The sequence below is a fragment of the Paramisgurnus dabryanus genome, chromosome 22 (assembly GCF_030506205.2).
Source record: "Paramisgurnus dabryanus chromosome 22, PD_genome_1.1, whole genome shotgun sequence".
Lineage (NCBI taxonomy): Eukaryota > Metazoa > Chordata > Actinopteri > Cypriniformes > Cobitidae > Paramisgurnus > Paramisgurnus dabryanus.
Genome location: NC_133358.1, coordinates 30526720 through 30551386, shown reverse-complemented (window position 1 = coordinate 30551386; position 24667 = coordinate 30526720). Strand labels below are relative to the sequence as shown.

At 39.3% G+C, this 24667-nt stretch overlaps 1 protein-coding gene and 1 long non-coding RNA gene across 4 annotated transcripts; one reads left to right on the top strand and one right to left on the bottom strand.

Moving 5' to 3' along the window:
* Positions 1 to 35: 35 nt before the first annotated feature.
* Positions 36 to 24551, bottom strand: capn15 (calpain 15). 3 transcript variants are annotated; one of them, XM_065258822.2, is made up of 12 exons: positions 19764 to 20449; positions 11657 to 13136; positions 8846 to 9054; positions 6486 to 6669; positions 5731 to 5954; positions 5250 to 5375; positions 5005 to 5157; positions 4726 to 4887; positions 4408 to 4634; positions 4143 to 4306; positions 1960 to 2138; positions 36 to 1867 (listed from the first exon to the last, which is right to left on the bottom strand). In XM_065258822.2, the coding sequence occupies exons 1-12, from the start codon at positions 19943 to 19945 to the stop codon at positions 1690 to 1692; spliced, it is 3468 nt and encodes a 1155-aa protein (XP_065114894.1). In that variant the 5' UTR covers positions 19946 to 20449; the 3' UTR covers positions 36 to 1689. The 3 variants fall into 3 exon arrangements, with proteins under 3 accessions (XP_065114894.1, XP_065114895.1, XP_065114896.1); XM_065258823.2 differs by having other exon boundaries at positions 37 to 1867; positions 20014 to 20449; XM_065258824.2 differs by lacking the exon at positions 19764 to 20449 and adding an exon at positions 24193 to 24551 and having other exon boundaries at positions 38 to 1867.
* On the top strand, positions 20138 to 20799 carry LOC141281415 (uncharacterized). Its single transcript, XR_012335719.1, has 2 exons — positions 20138 to 20255; positions 20436 to 20799. It is a non-coding gene; the product is annotated as an uncharacterized lncRNA (long non-coding RNA).
* Positions 24552 to 24667: the final 116 nt, after the last annotated feature.

Here is a 24667-nt window from a genome sequence, read left to right as displayed (position 1 = left end):
ACAGAATTTACATTTTTGGGTGAACTATCCCTTTAAAATTACAGAGGTAAAATAATTAGCAATATAAATATGATTTTCTAGAAGTTCAGCAGCATTGGTTTAAATGAAATAAACATATAAAAACAATTAGATTTGTGATAATCTGCAGAATGTCTGTAATGTCTCAGCATTATAATAACTAGTTGTTAAAGATGATCGTGTCATTTCTGCACCAAACAAAGCTGCAAAAGAAACCAGAACTGACCCAAACAAAAACCTTTTAAAATGTTTTGAAGTGCCACAACGTTTACTTTCACACATTTGGCAGATGCTTTTCGTCCAAAAAACTTACAGTGCACTGCAAGGTAAAAACTATTATAAGTCTGTGTGTTAACTGGACTCAAACCCATGATCTTTTGCGCTACTAATGCGATGCCCTACAACTGAGCTATACAGGGAAACAAAGTTGTAGCATTTATCAGTCATCTTTGAAAACATATTAACACCAGCAAACAAATAAAAATGGAATAACTCTTGATGTTTCTTGATTTAAAAAATGAAACTAAAGAACTTTATTTGTCATTTGGTCCAACAGAACCTGAGATTGCAAATAAACCAGACAGATTTTAAACTTTTATACATTTGTCTTTTCTTTTTATCTCAGAATCTCAATAAAATATTCTACATATGGTCCTCCCGTCCATCAGCTATTTGTGTAATTACAGCGAGTACTCGGATGCGGAGGAAATCAGCTCTGTACAATATACAAAAGAAAGACAGATAGTGTGTGTTTATGTTTGTGTGTGTGTGTTGATCAGGCCAACACCAACAGAGGGCGACACAGACCTACACAACATACAAAAAAAAATACACAAGATGGAGAGACACTGGACGAATAAAAGAAAATACACTGACAGCCGAGCGACCGACCAATCAGATTCCAGCACACTGCGATCGGGCTCTGACATCGATAACGAATGGACCGATCGGTTATTTCTCCCAGCAGCTTATCTCTTGTGCTTCTCTTGGAAAGCTTTAACTTTACTAAAACACTAAATAAATAAATTAAAAGAGATGGTTTACACAGATAAAGTCCACCGGCACGCGTGTTCCCATCCACCAGAATCAAGTATTATCATATGTCCATACATTACCCAACATGCAAAACATTTCACCCATAACTGACAGTAAAATCCTGTTCATTACTGGCTGAATCTCACAAAATCCCATCCAGAACCCATTCAGTCCGGGTCACGGTTTACCCCCAAAGCAAAGCACGAAATAAGAAATTGCTAAATAGGTCATAAAAATATGCTATTTTGGGATTTTCTTCATCCAGGTTCTCACTGCTCTAATTAAAGGACGTTTGTACACTAAATACAATTTCTTATTTCTTTTGATTTGGGGGTGAAGTGTTGCTGTGAGCTTCACCCTTTTATTTCATTGAAATAGACAGAAAATTCATGAAAGAAACTAAAACGCGAACATGAGACGTACACAGGGTCGGCTGCAGACAGAGTTAGGTTATGTTGATGTGTGCGTTCGCAGTGGGCGGGTCTTGGCTCAGCAAGCAGGCGTGTGATTGGCTCAGTAGTTCAACACAGACCCTCTCAAGGTCTTCGTGTGTGTGTGTGTTCGCCAACACGGCTCTGCATTTGTCTAGATCAGTTTAATGAAGGGAGACAGTTCTCATGTGTGTGTAAGCGTGTGTCAAAGAGGTCGTGGTCTGTGCAGTCCATCAGTATCTGGGGTGAGCTGGGGCGAGTGTGTGGCTTTACTGGACGTCCAGTCGCCCAACGACGCCTGAGCTGCTTTCCGATGAGCCAACCTGTGTGTGATGGAGAAGCCAGCGTTCCCCTCCAACTGAGACAGAACCACCAGTACCTGCCTGTATGGATGACATCACACAGGTGTGTTATTCTAACAATATGTGCATGTGCGAGTTTTTTGTAGGAAGTATTTTTCTAGGAATGTGTTTACCTGTGTAAGGGCGGTACACTGTCTATGGTTTTCAGACTGCCTCGGGTCGAAACCACATTGAAGCTGTCGGTACAGTCACATGACACGTGGAGGTAGTACTTCGGGTGACGGTTTTCCACGACGACGATGAGCCCTGCCCATCCATGCGTCAGGTAGTAGCATGTCATTCCCTCTCGGCCCTGCCACACACAGAGAGATTTATTTTATTTATAATCCAGATTAGATTATTTTTTAATTTAACATATATTAACCTATATATTATATTAAACAAAAAAGCCCCATCACAATCTCTAAATGTTATTTGTTGTTGCTTACATCTGCCACAAAGTCAGACTTTTAAATTCAAGAGTTTTAAATATAAAATGAATCATCAGTATTGAAAGCAATCAGAAGTTAAGCGTTACAGCTGTGGCGTGACAGGAGAGCTGTCCCTCCCGGCTAAGCCTGTTTTTTTTTCTTTATGAGTGGAGTTTTGGTTCCTTCCCATTGTCGCCTTGTTGCCTTGCTTACTTAGCTTAGTTTAGGGTTTTCTAGGTTCTGTTTAATTTAGCTTTTCTTGTAATGGTCCAGCTACAATTTTAAAAATGGAGGATGAGAAATGACTGTAAATGAAGTATATAAAAAATAAATACACATAGAAATGCATGAATCAATAAATGCACACATAAATGCATAAGTAAATAAATAAATAAATATACAAATGCATAAATACAAAACATAAATAATGCATAAATAAATATAGTAATAAATGTAAAAATGTAGTTTTTTCATTTGTGCATTTATTTATTTTTTTTACTTATGCATTCATGTGTACATTTATTTATTCATGCATTTATGTGTGTATTTATTTATTTATACTCAAGTAATTTCTCATCCTCCATACTTAGGGTGACCATACGTGCCATTTTCCCGGGACACATCCTGGCTAGGATTTCTGGAAGTCATATTTGTCAACCGCAAATGTCATCGTGGTTCGCACATTTTAGTTAAAACATATATAATAATTGTAGTTTCATTCTTACCGTGAAATGTAATGGCTGCTTTTCTGAAAAAAATCCTGAAATAATAAAGCTCATAAAAGTATGCATCCCGGAAAAATGGCATGTATGGTCACCCTATCCATACTTAACTCTTTCCCCGCCAGCATTTAAAAAAAAAGTTGCCAGCCAGCACCAGAATTCTTTATGCTTTTCACAAAAGTTGAATGCCTTCAAGAAAATGTTCTTCTTTAAATATATAAACATCAGTATATAAAATAAAAGAACAGACCCTCTCTGCTTTAAAAAAAAAATCAACCTATCTTTACTTTTTTCTTTTTCTCACCTTTCAAATATTTTTGGGTTTCTTCAAAAATACTAAATTTTGAGCACAAAGCTGAGAAAATTGCAGTTTTCTAAAGGACTTTTGTTAGAGATCAGATTCAGAGCGATTATCAAACAATACAGAGTTTTTACTGTTTTTGGATCAGTGGATGCTTCAGTGTTTTATAAGTTGGGTAAGAGCACCACCTGGTAAAACTCATCATTGGCAGGGAAGCACTTTCTCTAAAATGACGAGATAACTCATCAATGGCGGGGAACGAGTTTAAGACGTCATTGTTTAAATTTTGTAGGTGTGTGGTGCTCACTTATGTTCTTAAATATGGAGGATGAGAAATGACTGTAAATGAAGTATATAAAAAATAAATACACATAGAAATGCATGAATCAATAAATATTGATTCATATTCCATATTCCTCCATATTTAAAATGTTCACTTTATAGAAGGTTGTTTATGGTATTACTGCATTTTTATGTAATGTCAAATTTATGGTCTTATATGTATTTTTTTCTTCTTTTAAGGGCCATTTTCATATAATACTGTATGTAGGGGTGTGTCTAGTTTAAAGCTTTAACGGCCATTCATCATATAAACTGACCTAATGTCTCTTAATCGTATAAAGTGTAGACAATTTAATTTGATATAATTATTTATGAGGACAATAAAATGTGCAATAATATCATATATTATACTATATACCTTAATAGTTTTCCAGTTGTCTGTCTTATTCTTTCATGTAAGCTGCTTTAAAACAATGCTAAATTTGACTTGAATTTCCTAATTTATATACACAAATAAGTGTGTCATGAGCACAATTCATCAAATATTTGTTAGATTCTGATGTAGACGTGTGTTGTCAGACCTCATGTCTCTCTCCTTTGTTCTCCGTCAGTAGGATGATGGCGTCTGCGAGCGTGGTTGACATGGCCTCCACCTGCTCCACCATCACCTGTCTGGAGCTGTAGATGGCCAAGATGTAGCCTGGGAAATCTTGACTAGGTCTCCGAACATTGGTGGGACTGGAAACTGCAAAAAACAAACATACAAAGCATGTATAAAGGTGAACTAAAATGTGTTTAATATTTCTATCTATCAGATTATACTTTCACTTTTCAGGCATTTTATACCTGGCGTGGAAGCCCCCGTGAGATCCATCTGCCAGTGGTTAAAGGCACAGCACACCACAGCGTACTCGCCCGGCTCCAGCATCACATCACATCCCACAAACTTCTTCACCGCTCGCTTACTGTGCGCCAACAAGCGTCCCAAAACAAGTTTATTACCAGTGCCGAACGAAGCCCGGAAGACCATTATACACAGATCCAACAGGTGACTGTCGGCCGTATCCGAACGCCTGCCGGAGAGAGAGAGAGACAATGTGTATATATCACATACTTGATATTTTTGACAGTATGTTGTGTAGTTCACACAGTTAAGATTGTTACCTGCTCCCCTCCTGAAAGAGGGCGAACTCCAATGCGGTCCGCTCCAGAACCGTAAGAGCCGTGACTGTGATGGGTTTGCTGGCTCGACAGGGAAAACTTCCCTGCAGACGAACCTCCTGCCAATCCGAATGAATCTTACAGATATCCACTGAGTCAAAGTACCTGCACATACATGAAGAAAAGACCTAGTAAACCTAATATAATAAATATATATATAAATGACAAAGATTGTATCACAATTCAAATCAAAACAGCACTACATATAAAACAAAAACATACTTAATAAAGTCTCCATATTCCATCCAGAAGACACCTTCACTACTGCCGTGAGCCATCAGCTCGTGACGCAGGTGCTGCGGCCAATCCGGCCATTCATCAGACCAGGAACCGTTCCAGGAGAACCGGCCCCAAGGGTTCCTCAGACGCAGCAGTCTGACACAGAAGAACCACAAGAATCCTTCTTAAGTACATCGAGCTCTTCTGAAGCTTCACAGATGTGGGTATGTTGTGAATGAGCGTCTCACCTGTAACCCTGAACATCTCGGACATCCAGTATGGAGTAGGCGTGTCGGGGGCGGAGCCCCAGAGATTCATAAACCATATCATCCACCTTCATGTTCCCACCTCCACAGGACGCTCCCATCAGAAAACTGGATATATACAGGACGTACACAAGATCCAATCACAAACCACAACCCTGACACCCCGAATGAATGTGTGTCCGAATTCATTTCACAGCACTTAATATTAATTTATTAAAATATTTGTACTTTACAAATTACATTTTCTTTACGGCTGTCAAAAGATGAATCGTGATTAATCGCATACAAAATTATATTTTTTTTGTATAATTTAAATATAATATATTTTAAAAAATAATATTTAAACATTTTGTATAAATAAATAAATATATTATATCCTATAAATTTTTTTACAGTAATAACATTTTGACAGCCCTAGTTTTTTTTGGAAATTTTTATGAACTTGTGTGTTTATTTGTCTTACCCCGCCTCTTTGGAGCTGAGCATTTTTGCCCATATCAGATCTGTGTCGATGGGTTCCTCACGCGGGTTTGTTGAGCTGACCTGCAGCATTAGACTTTCACAGGGGGCGCCAGTGAGCGTCGCCAAACCCTCAATGGCACGACCCGCCTGCAATGCAAAATATGACCCGTGGAGCTTGGCGAGAGCTTTTTCTATTAGAGCGACCCACAGCTGTCTTCTCTGAGCCTGAAGAACCAAAAAAAAAATAAAATAAAAATAAGCACTTCCGTCTACACAATGTTGTTATTATTATTATTATTAAGAATATTTTATTGTTATCCTACTGTATTTCTGGAGCAGAGTGCTTTAACTTCATTATGCAAAACCAACACAATCTAATGGCAATTCGTAAGATATTTACCAGGTGGCTTATTCATATTAATTCGTACGACCCCACATGTATTTTTTAATACGATTTGCTTTCCCCCCTGTGACGTTGGGGTTAGGGATGATGTTTCACTATAGTTTTTTATAATAATAATAAAATCGTTATTTTTTTGTACGATTTACTTCACTTTACATACTCATAAAATATGTGTGAGATCAGACTAGCAAACCATTATTTCCTGGTTTATGCTTTCATGTAAATGTGTAACGGCGTATGTGAAACAGACACCTCAGATTTTTCACAAGTGCACAACAATCAAGAATAATCTCCAAATAATTATGACGTTCACATGTCCACCTATCAAATAAAAAACAAACATAATATCAGACCTGTGAGAAAAGCAGAAATCCATACTCATCGCAGGGCAGCATGTCATCTACTAGAACAGTGGTCCATGTACCATCTTTACACAGCCGGACCTGATACGCTCCCTCCTGACAGATCGTTCTTGTGATCATCACGCGCTCCACCAGTTCAGGCCGCTCGGCGAGGACCGCCAAAGCACTCAAGAACCTAGAAATACAATGTGCGTGTGATCAAACACAACCTGAGAAAATACATTCACTGTCTCTAAACTGTTAAAGGGGTCATGACTAGGAATTCATTTTGCCTTCATCTATAGACATACCTACTAAAAAAAATGCTTTTAGCTGGTGTAGCAGGCGGGTTTTTGGCCACATTTTAGCTGGTTAGGCTGGGAGACCAACTTACCCACCAGCTTAACTCTTTCCCCGTCATTGACGAGTTATCTCTTAAGAGAAAACGCTTCCCTGCCAATGACGAGTTTTTACGGCAATCCATATTTCCGCTATTATCCACTAGGTGGTGCTCTTACCCAACTTATAAAACTTTTTGCTCAAAATTTGGTATTTTTGAAGAAACCTACCCATATTTGAGAGGTTTAAAGAGAGAACAAATTAAGATAGGATGAAACTTTTTTTAAAGCAGAGGTTCTGTTGTGTGTTTATAAATTTATAGAAGAACATTTTCTGGAAGGCCTCCTTATCAATAACGAAAGCATTTATTTTATCGTTCTCCAAAAAAAAAAAAATGTCTGGATTAGTGACGTACATATACATATAATAATTTTCATATGACCTGCCTGCTCCAGGTCTGCGGCCTCCACCTTCTCTGCTCCAGAAAAACATACAGCACATCACTGCATCGTTGGCTCCGCCCACTGGAGTTCAGTGACTGAACTTCAGTCAAGGCAGCAATTTGAAGGATCCCGACGTCAGACAGTAATGGTTTGTTTATTTTTTTAACGGATGTACTGCAATATGAGCGCTAAGCTGTATGTGCCAAGTGTTTTGGACTAGACAAAAATTCAGCAAACTGCAAGTAACACATTTTATGTAAATACTATCTTGCAATCTGTAAGTTTTAAATTACATCGCATACGACAGAAATGGGAGATCTGACAACGCTATATACATTACAGAATATGTATATTATACAAGCTGGTATTTAATTGATAATCTGTGCTGATAGTTGGTGGGAATTGTGCATTAATAAAGGAGCAATTCTACACTTAAAAAAGTAAAAACGTTGAGCTGTTTGTCTATGTTCACCAGTTAATCATTTATATGCTTCCTAGTGATAAAAACATTTATTGTTGTGCTTATGAGATTGTTTGGCTGTCTGCGACATGAATAAACACACAATGTGCTTCAAAAGACTGTATGACAAGCTGTGAAATTGCGCAGTAGCTGCAGCATGTAGGCTGTCAATCATAGAAGTGGGCGGGACCTTGAGCCAGGCTGACGCTCTTAAAGGAGAAACAAATAAAATAAGACTGTTTCAATCGAAAGGAAGAGAAACAAGGTGGTAAAGGGCATAAATTACTTAAATTTGTATGCTTTTCGGCAAAAAGACATAAAAAATACACCAAATAATTAAAAGTAACGTCATGACCCCTTTTATGTAAAAATTGCAGACAAAATGATTGTTTATGTGTGCATGAGCCAAACACTTTAAATTTCATACACATTGCATATATCCCATCTACTTCATATTTCCGCATACTATGCCCAGCATGCATATTGGATAACTAAGAAACACATAGATGACGTACTAGATGACGTACGACCAACCCGGTGTCCGAAATAGCATACAGTGATTAGATGAAGCACCAACGTATCGAGCAAAAAAAAAAACAATACTTTCAATATAGTATGATTATGGGTAGTGTGAATAAAATCCAGGCGTACTACATTCTGCCATGCTTATACATACATCATGTGACATACGTTGTCATAACAACAAGTAAGCCGTTAATTTAGATGTTAACAAGACCAATTTAAACCACAAGCAACAATTTATATTTGAATAGTGTCACCTAGGTGCTTTCCTACATTTTTGAATATGACGCATCGTCTCCTCCTTCACTCCTTTACCGGGGGCTCACAAAATCCGCAAGATTTTGAATTGTGTATTTGATGGAAGTAGTAAGTCATCGGGAGACTTTTCGAAACACTATGAATTCAGACATACTTTTCGTCTTACCTACAGATTTTTGCATACCATATAGTAGGCGATTTTGGATGCAATACAATTTTTTTCATTTCTGAAGTGACAACTAAGCCGTTGAAAACTCAATTCAACATGCACGTTATAAAAACATGTAACAAAGCAAATGTTGAATTGTTTATTAACTGAATGCATCATCCAAACTATACACGTCTCTTACCAGCAGTTTCCCAGAAGGCCTTGCAGTATGTCAGAAGGTCGAGGCGTCCTAAACACAGACCACTTCACCCCACGATCCTTAAAATTATTGCAGTTAATCTCATGAGGGCGTAGCCACTTTTTGATTCGCTGCTGGACGCTGTCGTTTTCAGGAAAACCAACCGAACGAGGACCCGGAGGAAAGCTGTCGTCTACGAAGTTCACCGCGTTCTGAAACAAACACACAAAGACTTCTGATTAAAAAACTAAATCACGCTCAAATCTCTTGCCTTTCAAATGACTTTTCACCTTTAATGACCCTTAATAGTTCACATAATGCATCAGATTGTAAACAGGGCCGTGTCTAGTCATTTTGAAACCCTTCCAAACAAGATCATACAATTGTACATGCAATATTACAAACAAAAAACACAAATCATGTAAAATCATGTGATCATGTTAACCATGACTTGTATTAAAAACAAAGGAAGGCAGGTCATGGTCTTCAAAAACTGCAATACTTTTGGGCAAATCACACACAATCACACTTTCTGTCTGATGCTGGTCAAATATTTTGCTGTCCATTCTGTGTTAAACACGGGACATTCAGAGTTTATCTTTTATTTTGTTCTAGTGCTCATTATTCACTCATTCAAGTCAGTGAAGCAGCAGTTTAAATGTATATGCACTCTTTGGCCTGAAACAGGTGGTGCCCTAGGCGACCATCAAGTTCGCCTATGCCTAGAAACGGGCCTGATTGTGAAACATATTAGCAGTGATATATATCAGACAGTCTATAAAAATAGAATCAGATATTCTGCAATGACATGCAGGAACATGTATATGCGCTCTTTGGCCTGAAGCAGGTGGCGCCCTAGGTGACCATCAAGTTCGCCTATGCCTAGAAACGGGCCTGATAGTGAAACATATTAGCAGTGATATATATCAGACAGTCAATATAAATAGAGTCAGATATTCTGCAGGAACAATAGCCCTTTACACAGATTCATTCTCATGGTCAGAACTTCAGCTGTACCTGATTTTTTTTGCTTTATTAAAAGCCTGTGCCTGCTGGAGAAATAAGGGTCATTTTGACTCTGGGGAGAAGTTTAATTGCTATCGCAACCATTTCTAAAAATACTTCTCTCAGGTTGGAGTGCTGGGAAGATGTTGCACACGGGTGTGTGGTCAAACTAAGTCAATCTATTCATTTCCCTTGAAATATATTCACATTCACCTTTACAAAGAGAGCGAGTTAGATTTAATGATGTGCAAAAGATGCAGAAAACTCATCAAACCTCTAGAGTAAAAGCAATTTAAATACAACTGGCTTTTCTAAAACAATACGTAAATGTTTCAGATACTGCAACTGTTTATTCACAATTCACATTTAAACGCAGTAACACCACGCAGTAAGTCTAAATACACAGGGGTCTTATGTCTCTTGGAGATGTATTGCAATTCAATCATTCAAACGGGTCATGTCACATCAGTAATGAGGTGTGTAATGTAAAGGATTACCTGCACATTCAACATTATTTCTACAGGACGTGTCAGGACAAAGTACATCAAAATAAGGGTTTAAACTGTGCTTGCATCGATTTAGACTCGGCCCATAGGAAACCTGAGGATTTGTATCATGTAGTATCGATCCTTTATCGATCGCTCCGTACAAAATCTCAATGAAATCCAATCACACACGGTCATTGGAGATGCTTTTGCAAACTGCAGTCAAGACCGGCATTTGACATCAAACTGACCAGAATCTATTGACAAATTATTCTGGCATCATAAACTCGCTAGATTTGTACGTTAGGGTGTCTTGATTCTTGAAATTTAATATCGGTTTCTTCTTTTGACAGCACAGCGTGAGAGATGAGAAAAGAAAGATTGTGAGCATCTTTATCTGAGATGGATTCTCTATTATTAAACCACTTTGAATGATAAATAACTTAAGAAGTGGATGTAAACGTGCCTAAACACTTTTTAAACTAAGGATGCACCGATATATGGGCCTATAATCGGTATGGGAAAATTAAAGCATTTTCCCCCCACTATCGGACATCTACAGTTTGTGTGCTCTGAATTTTTATGAATAATTTTATGATTTTATGACACATCATTTGAAGCAAGGAGTATAAAGACGTCATTCTAAGTAATCAAATATTGGTATTGGCACAGAAATTTTGAATTGGTGCATCCTTAGTTTTAACCTTTTAAAAAAAGGTTTCAGTCAACCCATTAGCTGGCATCATTACACACTGACTTTGGAACAGCAGATGACCGCCTGTGGTTGACCATTTACATGTCCATTATGCCTGAATGGAGATCTGTGAGCTGAACAACCGTTTTGAGAAGAAGCTGGGAGCAAAGTGTGAACACATTCTCTCAGAAAACTATCAAATATTTATCCGACCTGAAGCAAAGCGCTGTACGAACACATGTGAGGTGTAATGTGAAGGTCAGTAGACAGATTTCTATGAGAGGAATAGAGATGGAGATATTCATCATCCAGTTATTGATCATATTTATATTATTGCCATTGGCAATTGAGCATTAGTGCGAGAAAAGCTGTTACTCAAAACCAACACTTTACTGAATAATTTACTACATTTTATGGTGTCTATAATTAGCTTTACTTTGCACTTAACAAAATCAATAAATAAATACCTAACCAACTGAATTTAAAACATAAGAGATGTTGTGTACACAAAAAAAATACTTTCTAATTTGTAATGTTATATGTAAAATGTGATAAGTTACGTTATTTTGCTTAGTTCCTCTAGTTAACTCGTGTGCAAATAAAACAAACAAGCAAATATATAACACTTACCTCTCTACAGAAGCTGACGATATTTTCCAACAATTCCTTGGCTTCTCCCTCATCCGTGCGTCTGCGCGCCTCCACGTGCATGCTCTCCCTGCGTTTGAGCGCTTTCCCAGTTTTCTTCAGATTCAGGTACTGCTGCGGCGTGTGACAGGCCACACAATGTTTCTTCCGGCCCTCGTTCAGCAGCGTGCACGCTGGACACGTCCACTGGCACAAACTCTTCTCCGGCGCTCCTCCGACTGGCGGGGAGGAAATCGAGGAAGATGAGGTGGAGGTAAAGGCACGCGAATGAGAGTGCGGTTGTATCCTAGAGCACGAGGAGCAGCTGGACGGCTCGGAGAAACCGTGCAGTTTGGAGGATCCGCAGGCCGTGCAGTGACCCGCTCCTGTCGGATTCCTTAATGTACATTTGGAACACGCCCAAGAGCTGAAATCCGGGCTGGAAGGCGATGCGGGCGTGAAGCGCACCGATTCGCCCATCACGTCGATGACATCACCACCCGAGCCAGGCCGAGAGCCTCGGCACGCATCGCAGCGACCTGCGGCTGATGAAGGAGGAGCAGTCGGAGCAGAACATCCGGGGCACTTCCATGATGGAGGGGAGGTGACCGGTGGGGCGGGGTTGTTAGGCTCCTCCTCCTCCAGCACGCTGAGGCGCTTGATTGGGTAATTCTCAGAGGTCGGAAGGGGTTTGGATTTGGTGGGCGGGCAGGTAGAAGGGGATGTGGGAGAAGGGGCTGGGTTTGGGGGCCGTCCAGGGGGTGGGACTTCCCTTCGACTGCGAGGTACTGGGTTATTTTGAAGCGACGAAAAGGAAGGGGGGAGAAATGGGATGGGATTGATCGGTGGCGATGGGGTTTCGGAAGGTGCCTGAGGTGGAGAATCCTCGGTCAGATCAATGAGAAGAGGTGCGGACGCTCCCGCCGTCTGCGTCGGAAACCCAGCAACAGGTGTGCGTACTTCAGGTACCACTAGCGCCTCGGGAGGAATCTTTGGCAGGGACAGTTTCCGCGGGCCGCCGCAAGCTGAGCACGACATTGCCACTGGAGTGTTTACCAATGTACAGCGTGGACACGCCCACTCCAAAGACCCCTCCCCTCCTGCAGACACCTCCCCATTGGACTCTGCACAACGAGTCTCCCCGTTGGGTACCTGACCTTTGGCTTCCGGGCTGGAAACAGGGTCAACAGGGGTGGGCGAGGGCTGCTTAGGTGGACGGGGTCCATTGGGTGTTACTGGCGTGGCTCCACAGATGGAACACGAAACTAATCCATGGTGATTGGTCAGGGTACAACGGGGGCAAGACCAGCGAGGTTCTTCTGCACTGCTGAGACGTAGAATGTGGTTTAAATCTGGCTTCTGTCGGGGTGCTTCACAAATGGAGCAGCGCAGGGAAGTGCTGGAGTTAAGAAACGTACAGCGTCCACATGACCAATCAGAATTCCTCACAACTTCTGCCATCGAACCCGGAGAATGAGAGTTACTGAAAGAGAGAGAAAGAGAGTTCAATTAGCCCCACAAAAAACATGTGAAATGACAACAAAACCAATAGGTTATACGTTTTTATCCTTAGTAGGGCTGCACAATATACTGTGCCAGCACCGGCCTGCGTAATATACCGGGACAGCAGCAGCACGATCAATTTACCATCATAGATGCGAACAAGGACAATATATTGTTTTGACATTGACATGCACAATATATATTTCGGCATTGGCATGAACAATATATTGTTTCAAAATTTGAAACGCACAATATGGCGGCCGCATCAACGACATGCACAGCATATTGTTCCCAGCACCAATGTGCATGATATATTGCTTTGGGTCCAGCATCCACAATATGATGCCGAGGTATCAGAACGCACAACATATCACCCAGGCATTGGCATGCATGATATACCGTCACAGTGCTGCAACGCGGTTCATATTGTATATTGAAAATTTAACTCACAATATCGTGCAGCCCTTAATTGCCAGACTGAAGTAAATATTGTTAACAATTTGTTAATGTAAAGTTTACAGAACATATGAAATGACAGATTGACTGAAGACAAATGTCTGACAAATCAAAAGAGAAAAGATCAGGCAGACATGATATTTGGCAAACAAAATCATGTTTTTAGAACTGTTTTATATGCTGTTGGTCTTTGGCTCAGTTTACTGTTAACACGGCGAGACATTTGGCCCAGTGACACCAAAAAATATCACACACAGCAGCACAACATTGAGTTCTGTGAGTCACAGTCATTAACACTGAACGAATACAACTGGCCTCCGTCCCAATACATATTGCGAGTGTGCATGTGTACATGATATAAGTGCGTGAAGATTTGAGTACACTACACTATCAGCATTAGAGAGAAGGAAGTGTGTGCTATGGGTGTGTTAGGTCATAATAAAATTTACCAGAAATTTGAAACATAAATGACGGTGGTTAATGTTTGTATGTGATATATCAGCATTCCTTCAGCATGTTTTTAGCTTCGGGCTTCTTGAATGTGTACTGGAATCCACCTGAAAGAGTCACTGTTGAGTCATATAAGGACAACACGAGAAACCGCTTTCGTTACGTAAACGAACGGAGAATGATCGACAGTACAGAAACCCTCTGAAGAAAAACACTTGTGTGTAGATGAATCAATGTCATTGTGAAACAACCGCTCCTCTCCAAACAGCACCAAAGCTCTCTTGTATGCCACCGTGCAGTGCAGTATTAAGATTGATTGCTTCTGGCTTTTTAGAATAGCAGTTTTGTTTGTGTATGAGGTAATATTGCTGGAAAAGACTTTCAACTTCTGCATAAACTACACACAGTTACACCCATAATGTGAATTTAAAGTTCAACCCCGCTGCTACGTGAGGTTGCATGAGGTTTCATACTCATGAATGTCTGAAGATCATCTTGTGTGTCTTTAGATATCTGAGAAGAACCATGAAACAGAAGTCTATGTACGTTGAAGGTCGAGGTTATATTGAATTGTGATTGGTAGAGGTGATAGGAGCTTGTTGCTATGGAAATAAATCTTAAGTGAAACCATAAAGAGGGCAACAGCCCTGAATGCTCAGAACATCAGGATTTGTCTTTGGAGTATTAAAGCTCACATAACACACACTGTTTCTGCATTTCTGATGTTAATCTGGAGTACCTATAGAGTAGTATTACATCCTTTATATCTCCGAAGAGTAGGGATGCACCGATACCACTTTTTTGGAATACGAGTACTTGCATTTCAGTACTTGCCGATACCAAGTACTTAATACAAAAACATGATTTCAATTTACAGTTAACAGCTTTAGTCATATAATTTAACAAAAAAACAAAGGACTAGTTTTCCAGTTTGTTGTAAACTCTGCCTCTTTAGACAACATAAGAGTCATTAACCCCTTACACGCCGCTCAAACATAGACATTTCTCAGACTGTGGTATCTTTAGAAAATGTGGTATCGAGGCCGATACCCGATACCAGTATCGGTATCGGTGCATCCCTACTGAAGAGTCTTTAGTTTTATCAGATTTATAAAAAGAAAGATTAGCTTTACCGAATCTTTCCGATAACGTACAAAAAATGAAGAAGTAGGAGTTACTACCGCTGGAGGAGCAAGTACGAGTCATGCAACACTATACAACACTGTTTAACTTATGATTCACTACATGTTCGTGTCATTTATATAATATGCACGCGCCTATTTCCAACATAGACAGAAGTCTAACTTACCACGTGTAACTCGTCATGAAAATCCACCGCATCAAACAAATGCAAAACTCGGCTGCTACCCCGGATAATAAACTATATCCATTGTTTCAATAAAGGCTAACTTTCTTCTCCTTACATCCAAAAACACACTTCTTCTTTCGTGCCATTGTTGAGTTTTGAAATTAAACAAAGCGATCGCGTTAAGTGATGTTTGTAAGTTCTAGCGTCTATTGCTGGGCGGGGTTTTCTGGGGGAAGTGCTCATAAAAAGAAGTGATGCGTATAGCAACCCCTAAAACGTCAGCTGGACCCGTAATCGAAAAAACTTTCCGAAACTTGTACGAACCCTAGCGAAGTGCATTTGGCACAGAAATACTCTGTAACACGCCCAACTGCTTTTTTGACACTTTGCCTACCTTTAGCATGACGAAACAACTCTATAACGGTGTTAATAAGTCAGAATGCATGAAATACCATTGAATCACCCCTTTAAAGACTGTTTGTGCAGAAGATCCGTAAACACGCAAAGTTTAAGTTTCAAGCCCAAAGAGATATTCTTTCTTAAACTGAATGCCTTCCTTAAAACGCCCTTATTCAATCGCGTCCCCAAATATCTACATCACTGTGTGGGAAGATTTGCATAACAGATGTATAAGCAAGGAAAGGCTTTTATTATCGCTGTATTGTTGATCACACTGCCATGTTGTGGAGATGCTCTGGTTTGGGAGCTAATATTCCAAATATGGTAAGGGGTGTAACATTTCCGTCACACACTTTAGGTATTCGGCCAATCACAACAAGTGTTGGGGGTAACGCATTACAAGTAACATGCATTACTTAATAATATTACTTTTCTGAAGTAACACGTAAAGTAATGCATTATTCTATAAATGTACACATTTATATTTTAGTTATTCTTTTAAAATGTAATGCGAGTTACTTTTCAGATTAATGAATCTAAGTAACGCAATTAGTAACATTTTTGGGGAGTAACTTAATATTGTAATGAATTACTTTTAAAGAAGTAACTTTCCCCAACACCAATCACAACGTACTGGATAGCTAGCCAATTAGAGCACACTGCGCCTTTTAGAACAATGAGTAGGGCTGCACAATATATTGTTTCAGCATCGACATCGCACATCACAGAACTTGTTTTTCAAATAAAACACTATTTGGTATTACCTTATTAAAGCAACAATAAAGAGTTTTTGCTCTTTGCTCCCCCTACAGGTTGGAAGCGGAATTGTCCATTACCACTGTCGTAAATAATTTAGCCTACTGCAGCAAAGCTGGCTCTGATTGGATTGTACGTCTGCCGTAAAGCAAGTTTTTTTTAGTTTACACTCTAACTACAGGACGGTTGGAAACGTCTTTAGTGCGGTTTTGGCCAATAGAGGGCTGCAAAGCAAATGTGAAAGTGCCGTTCACCCTGTTTCGAGTGGATGAACGACTGAAACTTTTCTGGAAATGTTATTTTAAGGTAAAAAAAAAAACTCTTTGGTGTTGCTTTAAAAAAAAAAAAGGTTTCAGACAGCAGATGGAAATTACAGATGTCTGTGAGAAATTAGTGAGATATACAAAAAAATGCAAGGCAGAAGTTAATTCCTCTTAAACTGAACTTTTATAAGTCATCTAGTCATCCATATCCAGTTCTCCTATCGCATTAATCACAAGAAAACATAACATTGCAATGTCAGTTTCCCCCACTAGACCTAACGACGAGCTTTGTAAAAAATCGACCCCTTTCAGAAAGGCAGGGCACAGAAGAGCAAGTGAATGCGAGCAGTTATATTTAATAAACATGCATTCTGTCAGTCAATGATGAACTGCCATCACCAAGCCAAACTGAAACACAGGATGACATTGTGTATGCACTTCAAATGTTTTAATTCATGTTTGGATAAAATATCCACAAACCCATCCGTTGGTTTAAACGAACTGAGAAATGTCCACATACGACCCAAACTTAGTGTGAAACAGTGCAGCATTTTATTCTTTATTTATCCGAATGGCTAATAAAAAAGTCTGATGTATGAACTAGAAAAAAACCCAAACATCTATAGAAAATTAATGTTCTTGCAGCGCTCTGCCGTATAAAAGTAAAATGATGAAATGGTTTTAGCACTGAGAATAATTCATACGAGTCTTGCCTTACAGTGTAAGCTCCAGCTGAGAGCTTGTTTCTTCTGCTGAGCTTTTACTCAAGCGGCGACTGCGTGTGACAGTTGTTAAAAAGGTCGCTGACAGACGTTTGTTTAACTCGCACAACTTTTGGAAAACGAACATCCGCGTACAGCAGATGGTGCTGCACAAAAACTCTAGGTTTCTCCAGAGCCGTCAGCCAAGCTGCTGTTTTCTTTCAATTGTCTGCTCCATGGATCGCATAAAGAGGTCAAAATTCAAACAAATATGTATTCGTCTTTTCGCACCAAACACAGAGTTTATTTTATAGTCTGTAAACAGGCAGTTTAGCTACTGCATCTCAAAAGTCAATAAGTCACACTCAAATAGGTTTTATAAGCATTTAAAGATTTACATGTGTTACACTATAAACACCAATGTTTGATTTCTGGCTCATGGTCATTTGGCGATCCTAAACCCTTCTCTCCTCCCTTTACTTTTCTGTCCTCTCCTTACTCACTGTTAAATAAAGGCAAAATGGCCAAAAAAAAAAAAAAAAAATTATATATATATATATATATATATATATATATATATATATATTATATATATATATATATATAATATATATATATATATATATAATATATATATATATATATATATATATATATATATATATATATATATATATATATATATATATATATATATATAAATATAAAAGGCGTCTAGCCGTTTAATGTCCCATTAAGACCACCAGCAACTAGCAATATAGCAGAGTTACGCAATCTCATCGCATCATTGAAAAAGACGGGAGACAAGAAAGTCGCTTGTGGTCTGAACAAGGCATAAGATGTCTAGGCTAAAACAAGGCTAAATTTGGGAGGTGTAGGGGTGGTTTCCAAGACAGGGCTTATCCTTAACTAAAATGCATGTTTGAGCTGCTTCAAAATAAAAACATCTTGCCCTGCCCCTGACTAATTTTAACACATATCAGTGACATTGTTTTGTCTCATGATGCAGACTTGTAGTGTTTTTTGTAAGTTATGTTTGTAAAAACTTGTTAATTGTCCTAATATAAATTGTCCTGGACCTGGATTAACCTAAACCCCATCCGGGAAAGTGCCCCATGTCCCAAAAATAAAATGAAAATAAAAAAATCAATAAATGAATACAAACACCTTGTAATAACTGTTGACTTTGCTTACATGATGGGATTTCATACATCTCAAAAATTATTTTGTCAAAATAACACGTAACCAAATTCAAGTTTATTTTGGCTTAGGAGTAAGTTACTCATAAGTAGGCCAATAGTTAAAATAGGGTTCAGGTCCATAGTTAACCTAGATGGTGAAATGGCTGTGTCCCAAAGCACCGCTGCTCATTCGTCCTGCCTTCACTGTCATCCACAAACGTTTTACAGAAAGAATAAAATCTCTAATGTGTGAAACTGCTCCTCTGTCTTTACATGCGTACAGATCCTACGCATGATCCATGAGTGACTTACAGAAACTACCCATAAATCTTTAACCCTGACCTCCATTTACATCACAATCATTTACGCATGTCTGCAAAGGTCTGTAAACAAATAATAATAAAAAAAATGTAATGACTGCATTCAGGTTCACCCAAACACTTCCCTATAAAAACTGAGGAACTTCTTCAGTACCATTAAAGCGCATGTTAAAACAGCTCTGTCATACCAGTCTCAACATGTAAAGTCTTCATGTTCAAAATGAGCATTCAACACACAAACGCACACACAAACGCACACACGTGACCTCTGTGGTCAGACTGCCCCCAGCAAAAAATGTTAAAATAAATGCCTCTGGTAAAATAAATGCCTTCAGTTAAAGTGACTGTAATGCCATCTGCTATGTCCTGACCATCTGCTTATCACAAACACACACACACATTCATAATCTGTCCAAGATCTTGGAGTTATTCGCTGTATTGACAAACATGTGTCAGGGTAACACACTGTATCAACACCCAGTGTATCTCCACTACACCAGTTCTCATACAGTACAACAATATTGAACCCAGTACCCAGAATGCAAAGCCCGTGTGGATATTTTTGGCTCATATTTCTGTCCTAGTTTACTGGAAAAGGACAATTCTGTTACTCACGCTCACATTGCACAGATGTTCAAAAGAATGCACAGAACAGTGAACAATCTTGTAAACATCTCTTAATGTGTTTCACAGAAGAAATCCAGTCCATGGTTTGGATGGCATGAGATGGAGTAAAAGACAAAAGTTAAGTTGGCGCATGCACGAGTGTTACCTGCGTTCTCTATGTGGTATCGGCTGCTGTTGTTGTTGGCGTGTGATGAAAGTGGTTCCCCACACCGGACTGCTGTGGCTGGTTCTGAGCCAGCCCATCGGAGCGGCCGGGGGAAACGAAGCGCTGCCGAACCCGTGATCTGAATCTCTGTTCGTAGTCAGAGATGACGCAGAACTCCCCATTGCCACAACGACAAACTCTTAAACACGCACACGGCGACACACACGTTGCACTTCATAAACGTACTCACAAAGGTCTTGTGTGCAGAACCTCACACATTTCCTTCAGTCGACATCGTTTCTGTGTAGAGTCGAGGATGTTTGAGAACAGAAACTTGAACAGATCCACAAGTGAGGCTTTCTGTGAGAGACACAAGCCTTCAACTCAGCTCAAGTTTTTGTAGGCTTCAGGTGAGGTTCAACCAGCCGTAATCTCACCTGACAGAGAGGACGAAACCTCAGTGAAATACATTACTGAACCACTACAGACCAGGTTAGAGGTTTAAAAGATGATTTTCTATGCTGTACAGTCAGCAATAAACTTTCCAGTCTCCATTAAAGCTCTACGTCCTTGCTTGTTTTTCTATGCATATGGTTGAGTCACAGTGCAGTTCTTCTAATCATCTCTCTCTCTCTCTCTCTTTCTGTGTATGCATGGCTCATCTTTCTGCAGCTGTCACTGGGATTACGATGCGTCACATTTCAACCAGCCCGCAGAAGCAAATATTTCTTTCATCGCAGACAACCATCATCGTCCCAGGGAACAAGCATATGAAATGAGTTTAATAAGTGGGAATATATGCATGCGGGAAAAAACACACACTTTTAAGGATAAAAAACTAAAAATCCTGACCAAATGATGTCTATATTATAATCTTAAAATCAAGTTTCTATAAAGTAAGGTAGGGGTGCACTGCTATAAAAACTAATCTTTTATGGCTTACAAATCCATCCTGCTCATCTAAAACCAGCATTCACAGTTTATATTTACAAATTAAGGCATTGCAACTTTTTCAACATCTTGCATAAACATGAACTGTTTGAACACAAAAATGACCAATATTACACACTAGTATAGTATGCATCCCTGGATGAACAGTTATAAATGTAGAAAATCAAAACCAATGGGGTGTAGCCTCAAAAACAAACCCCTGGTGTGTGTCAGTGTGTATGCAACTGTGCATGCGTCTCCAGGGATGACCCAGCCTTTGATGGACTCAAAGATGCTCCTTAAATCCGGTTCTGATCCAGTGCAGGTGCACACAGGGTCCAGCCTCTCACAGCTGCTCGTCCTATGTAGGTCTGATCTAAAGCGCGTGCAGATGTGACAGCATTGGCTGTGAACATATCCGTCTCTTCAGACAGCACAGTATCATGTTTGACACTTAGATCTTGACTATGAATATTTAAAAGGGCTCCGGTAAGGCGCAGTGGTCTCGGGCCGATGGATCCCGGGCCCGGTAAGGACTCGAGCGTTCCGGTTCCGCAGTTTAACCGTTCAATCCCGGTCTGAAGGGCTCCGGACGAAAACCATCTGAATGCGCGATACGGATGGATCCCGGTTTGGCTGTGCGTTGCCGCGCGCCGGAGGTTTTCTCCGTTCACTCATAATTCCGCCGGACCGATTGATGAAGATGATGCTACTACTGCTGCCGCTGTGATCCGCATAAACTCCAGGCGCGGATATAACAGCACGCATGCGTGTGAAGCGCGGGTTTCCGCCGATGTGTGTGCATATGTTGCAGTTATTTAGTCGGCTCTTCGGCGGGCTGTTTCTCCCCAGCACGCGCAGATGCGCGGAATACGGCGAGTCAGCAGCGCGCATGCGCAGATTCAGTGCTCAGCCTCAGCTGAAGAACTGTGAATAGCTCATGGTATTCTTTATGATACAAAATAACTAATTAACATCTATCCAAATTTCCCTTTACTGTAAGGCATAAAGATGTTTTAGTTTTTCATTTGTAAACGTCATTGATGATTTCATAAATTATATTTTCACATAAAATACCTCAGCATACATTATGTAATTTTTAAAACTTTACAGCAATATCTGCCTATATTAAAACATATACTATATTAAGTAAAATGTTAAATTCAGATCTATTTAGTTCAGAATCTTTTGTTTGTTTTTTACATACCAACATTAAGTTTTTGATTTACCTGCCTTCTCTTCCTTTAGGCAAATACCTTTGTTGATCTATGTTCTATATACGTGCTCACTGACAACAAAGTTAACTTTAAACGTAATTTGCACAACACTATAATAAATACGATGAAGACATTTATCATATCCCTGATGTTAATAGAGAGCTCAGTAAGACCCCAAAAGCCATCAACACTTCCTACACAACGTACAAACCAATACTGAAACTTATAGAGGCTTTAGTGTTGAATCATTTTCCAATGAATTTCTAACAAACTAACATTCACCACCCAACTGTCACAATTTGTAGGCGTTCTTTCTGTGAGCATTAAATTCCATTAAAGTAATTTCATATTACATTCATAAAAACAGTCACATTTCCGCTGTACAATGTTCCAGTAGCTCAGTTTGTAGAGAACAACAAGGTCATAAGTTTGATTCCCAAGAATTGCCCATAGGCCTACTGGTAAAATATATAGCTTGAATGCTAAAGCTTTAGCGCTACCTCCTGAAATTCAGTTCTGCTTCATGAGAAGCTCTGTGTTTGTGTTCCTCATTTGTAAATCACTTTGAATAAGTGTCTGATAAAAAATATTATTTTTAATGTAAAATACCTGAGGCTTGTAACTGTGAGTTAGATAGTCAACTAGAATTTAAGAGAAGCTTTTAACCTCAGGTGATGCATGCAAATGGTTTCAGACGCGATAGTATCTGCCAAATTAAAAATTAATAACCAACTCGTTCAAACACAGACTACTCATACAGTGCCCCTAAACGTATTCACAACAAAGCGTAAGAATGTCATTACATTGGACAGCAAATTATCAAACAACTGACGGAACAACACAAATGACGAGAACTTCAACAGCCCACTTTTGCAGTCATTCATTGCTGTTGTCTAAACTGGACAATCTGGCTCTATGACAAGGAGGACAACTAAAGACCTCTGTGACATAACCCACCCTTAAAGTGTTGAGTTTAAGTGATAGCCCTGATCAAATATACAAAAAACAAGGGGAAAAATAGAAAAACTGAGGTGATGTTTGCATTTCTTACGGATATTACAGTATTAATGTATTCTCTAATGCTTGAGTCTCTGAAACATTATCGGTTTCCTTCACTAACTAGTGCACAAACATTATATATATTTGGTGTGTGTTCAGTCATGTAACGCAGGACATCCCAGGGCAGACTCAAATGCTTTGTATACTTTCACAACAACCCAGCTCATAAAACTAGTCAGACAAGATCTTACACACACACACACACAACCCAGATACGGATCCCTATGGTGTGAAAGACACTGTGTTTGTATCGAAACCATAATCTCTACACACATTTAAAGCATGTGACACTAACAACTGCAGACACACACAGAGATTCTTTAGAAAGTGCATCGCTACAGAAACACACATACACAGTCTTACTATAGTAACACCTGCTACACTATACAGTATATCTAGAGTCAGCTGACTCATGAGTGAGAGACATAGACAGATACTGTATACATACAGTTTTATCTTTCTCGTGTATTTAATGACCTCATTTTTATACTTATATATTTCAATATATTTATTACTTTCTCTAGCACCTTATTTTAATACCATCTTATAGTTTGGTAAATTTAAACAAAATATAATCAGGCCAATTAAGTACTTTACACTGAAAATGAGAGGGAGACAGATAGATAGACAAGATTGTGTGTGTGAGAGAGCCAGAGAGAGGGACACAGACACGTGCACACACACAGCGAGAGAAGAGAGAGAGAGAGAAAAAGAAAGAGAGAGCTTCTAGTCTTCTTAAATAAGCTTTATTTAATATAAACTAACCAAGACTGACAAATATACAGACAGTAGCCTGATAGATAACTGGGTGATTAATGGATCCTCTGTCTATTATTCATAGTACTGAGCATCTTTAAAATGATTCATATTAAAAGAATCACAGTTAAGCTATAAGAGGAAAAATTCCACATCTTACAATTCACTTCCTACTTCAAAATCCTGGATTCAGATACTAAACCAGCACTCATACTCCAGCTTTTACTGGCACGACGAGATGTTATATTGTAATGTTAATGTTATGTTGTTTCACTTTCGCAAGAACTTCAGAAGAATCGACACAATGTTACATTTAATTTGATGTCACAGTATCTTCAATTAAAGAGAGAGGCAACAAAACAACAAATCACACGAAAACATATCGAGGTCAAACAACCTACAGGTTAACAAAACATTATGTTTGTTATGATGTTACGATCTTGATTTAGAAAACCGATCGCTCTTACTTGTGAAGCATAGGCAGATCTTTGGTGGAGTGATCTTCTCTTCCTTGATTTGTCCGTTTAACTTTCCCTTCAGTGGTCAAAAACAAGCAATTTATGGCCAATGTCCTGACAAACAGCTCACACAAACGCGTGTTTGCTCTCCATGCGGTGGGTTTTTCGTTAATCCATGTCTGTGTAGACGAGTCCGGTTGATTTGGATCTACTGAATTAATCTCGTTGGGTTTCTCATGCTCTCTATGGAAATAATCGCAAAGGAACAGATCGCAGCGCAATCTGCGTAAAGATACACAAGAACACTGCGATAGCCGGTACACCAATGCGTATTCGCGTCGAGAATACGGATTTCAAAAGCCTGTTTCCCAAAATGCCCTATGTGTGTGTGTGTGTTTGAGGACGATAAGAATTGCAAACGTTATTAGCCTATAGCTGTTTCCTAGGAAACATAAATCTCTTAAATCCTTTAGAGGGCGCTCGG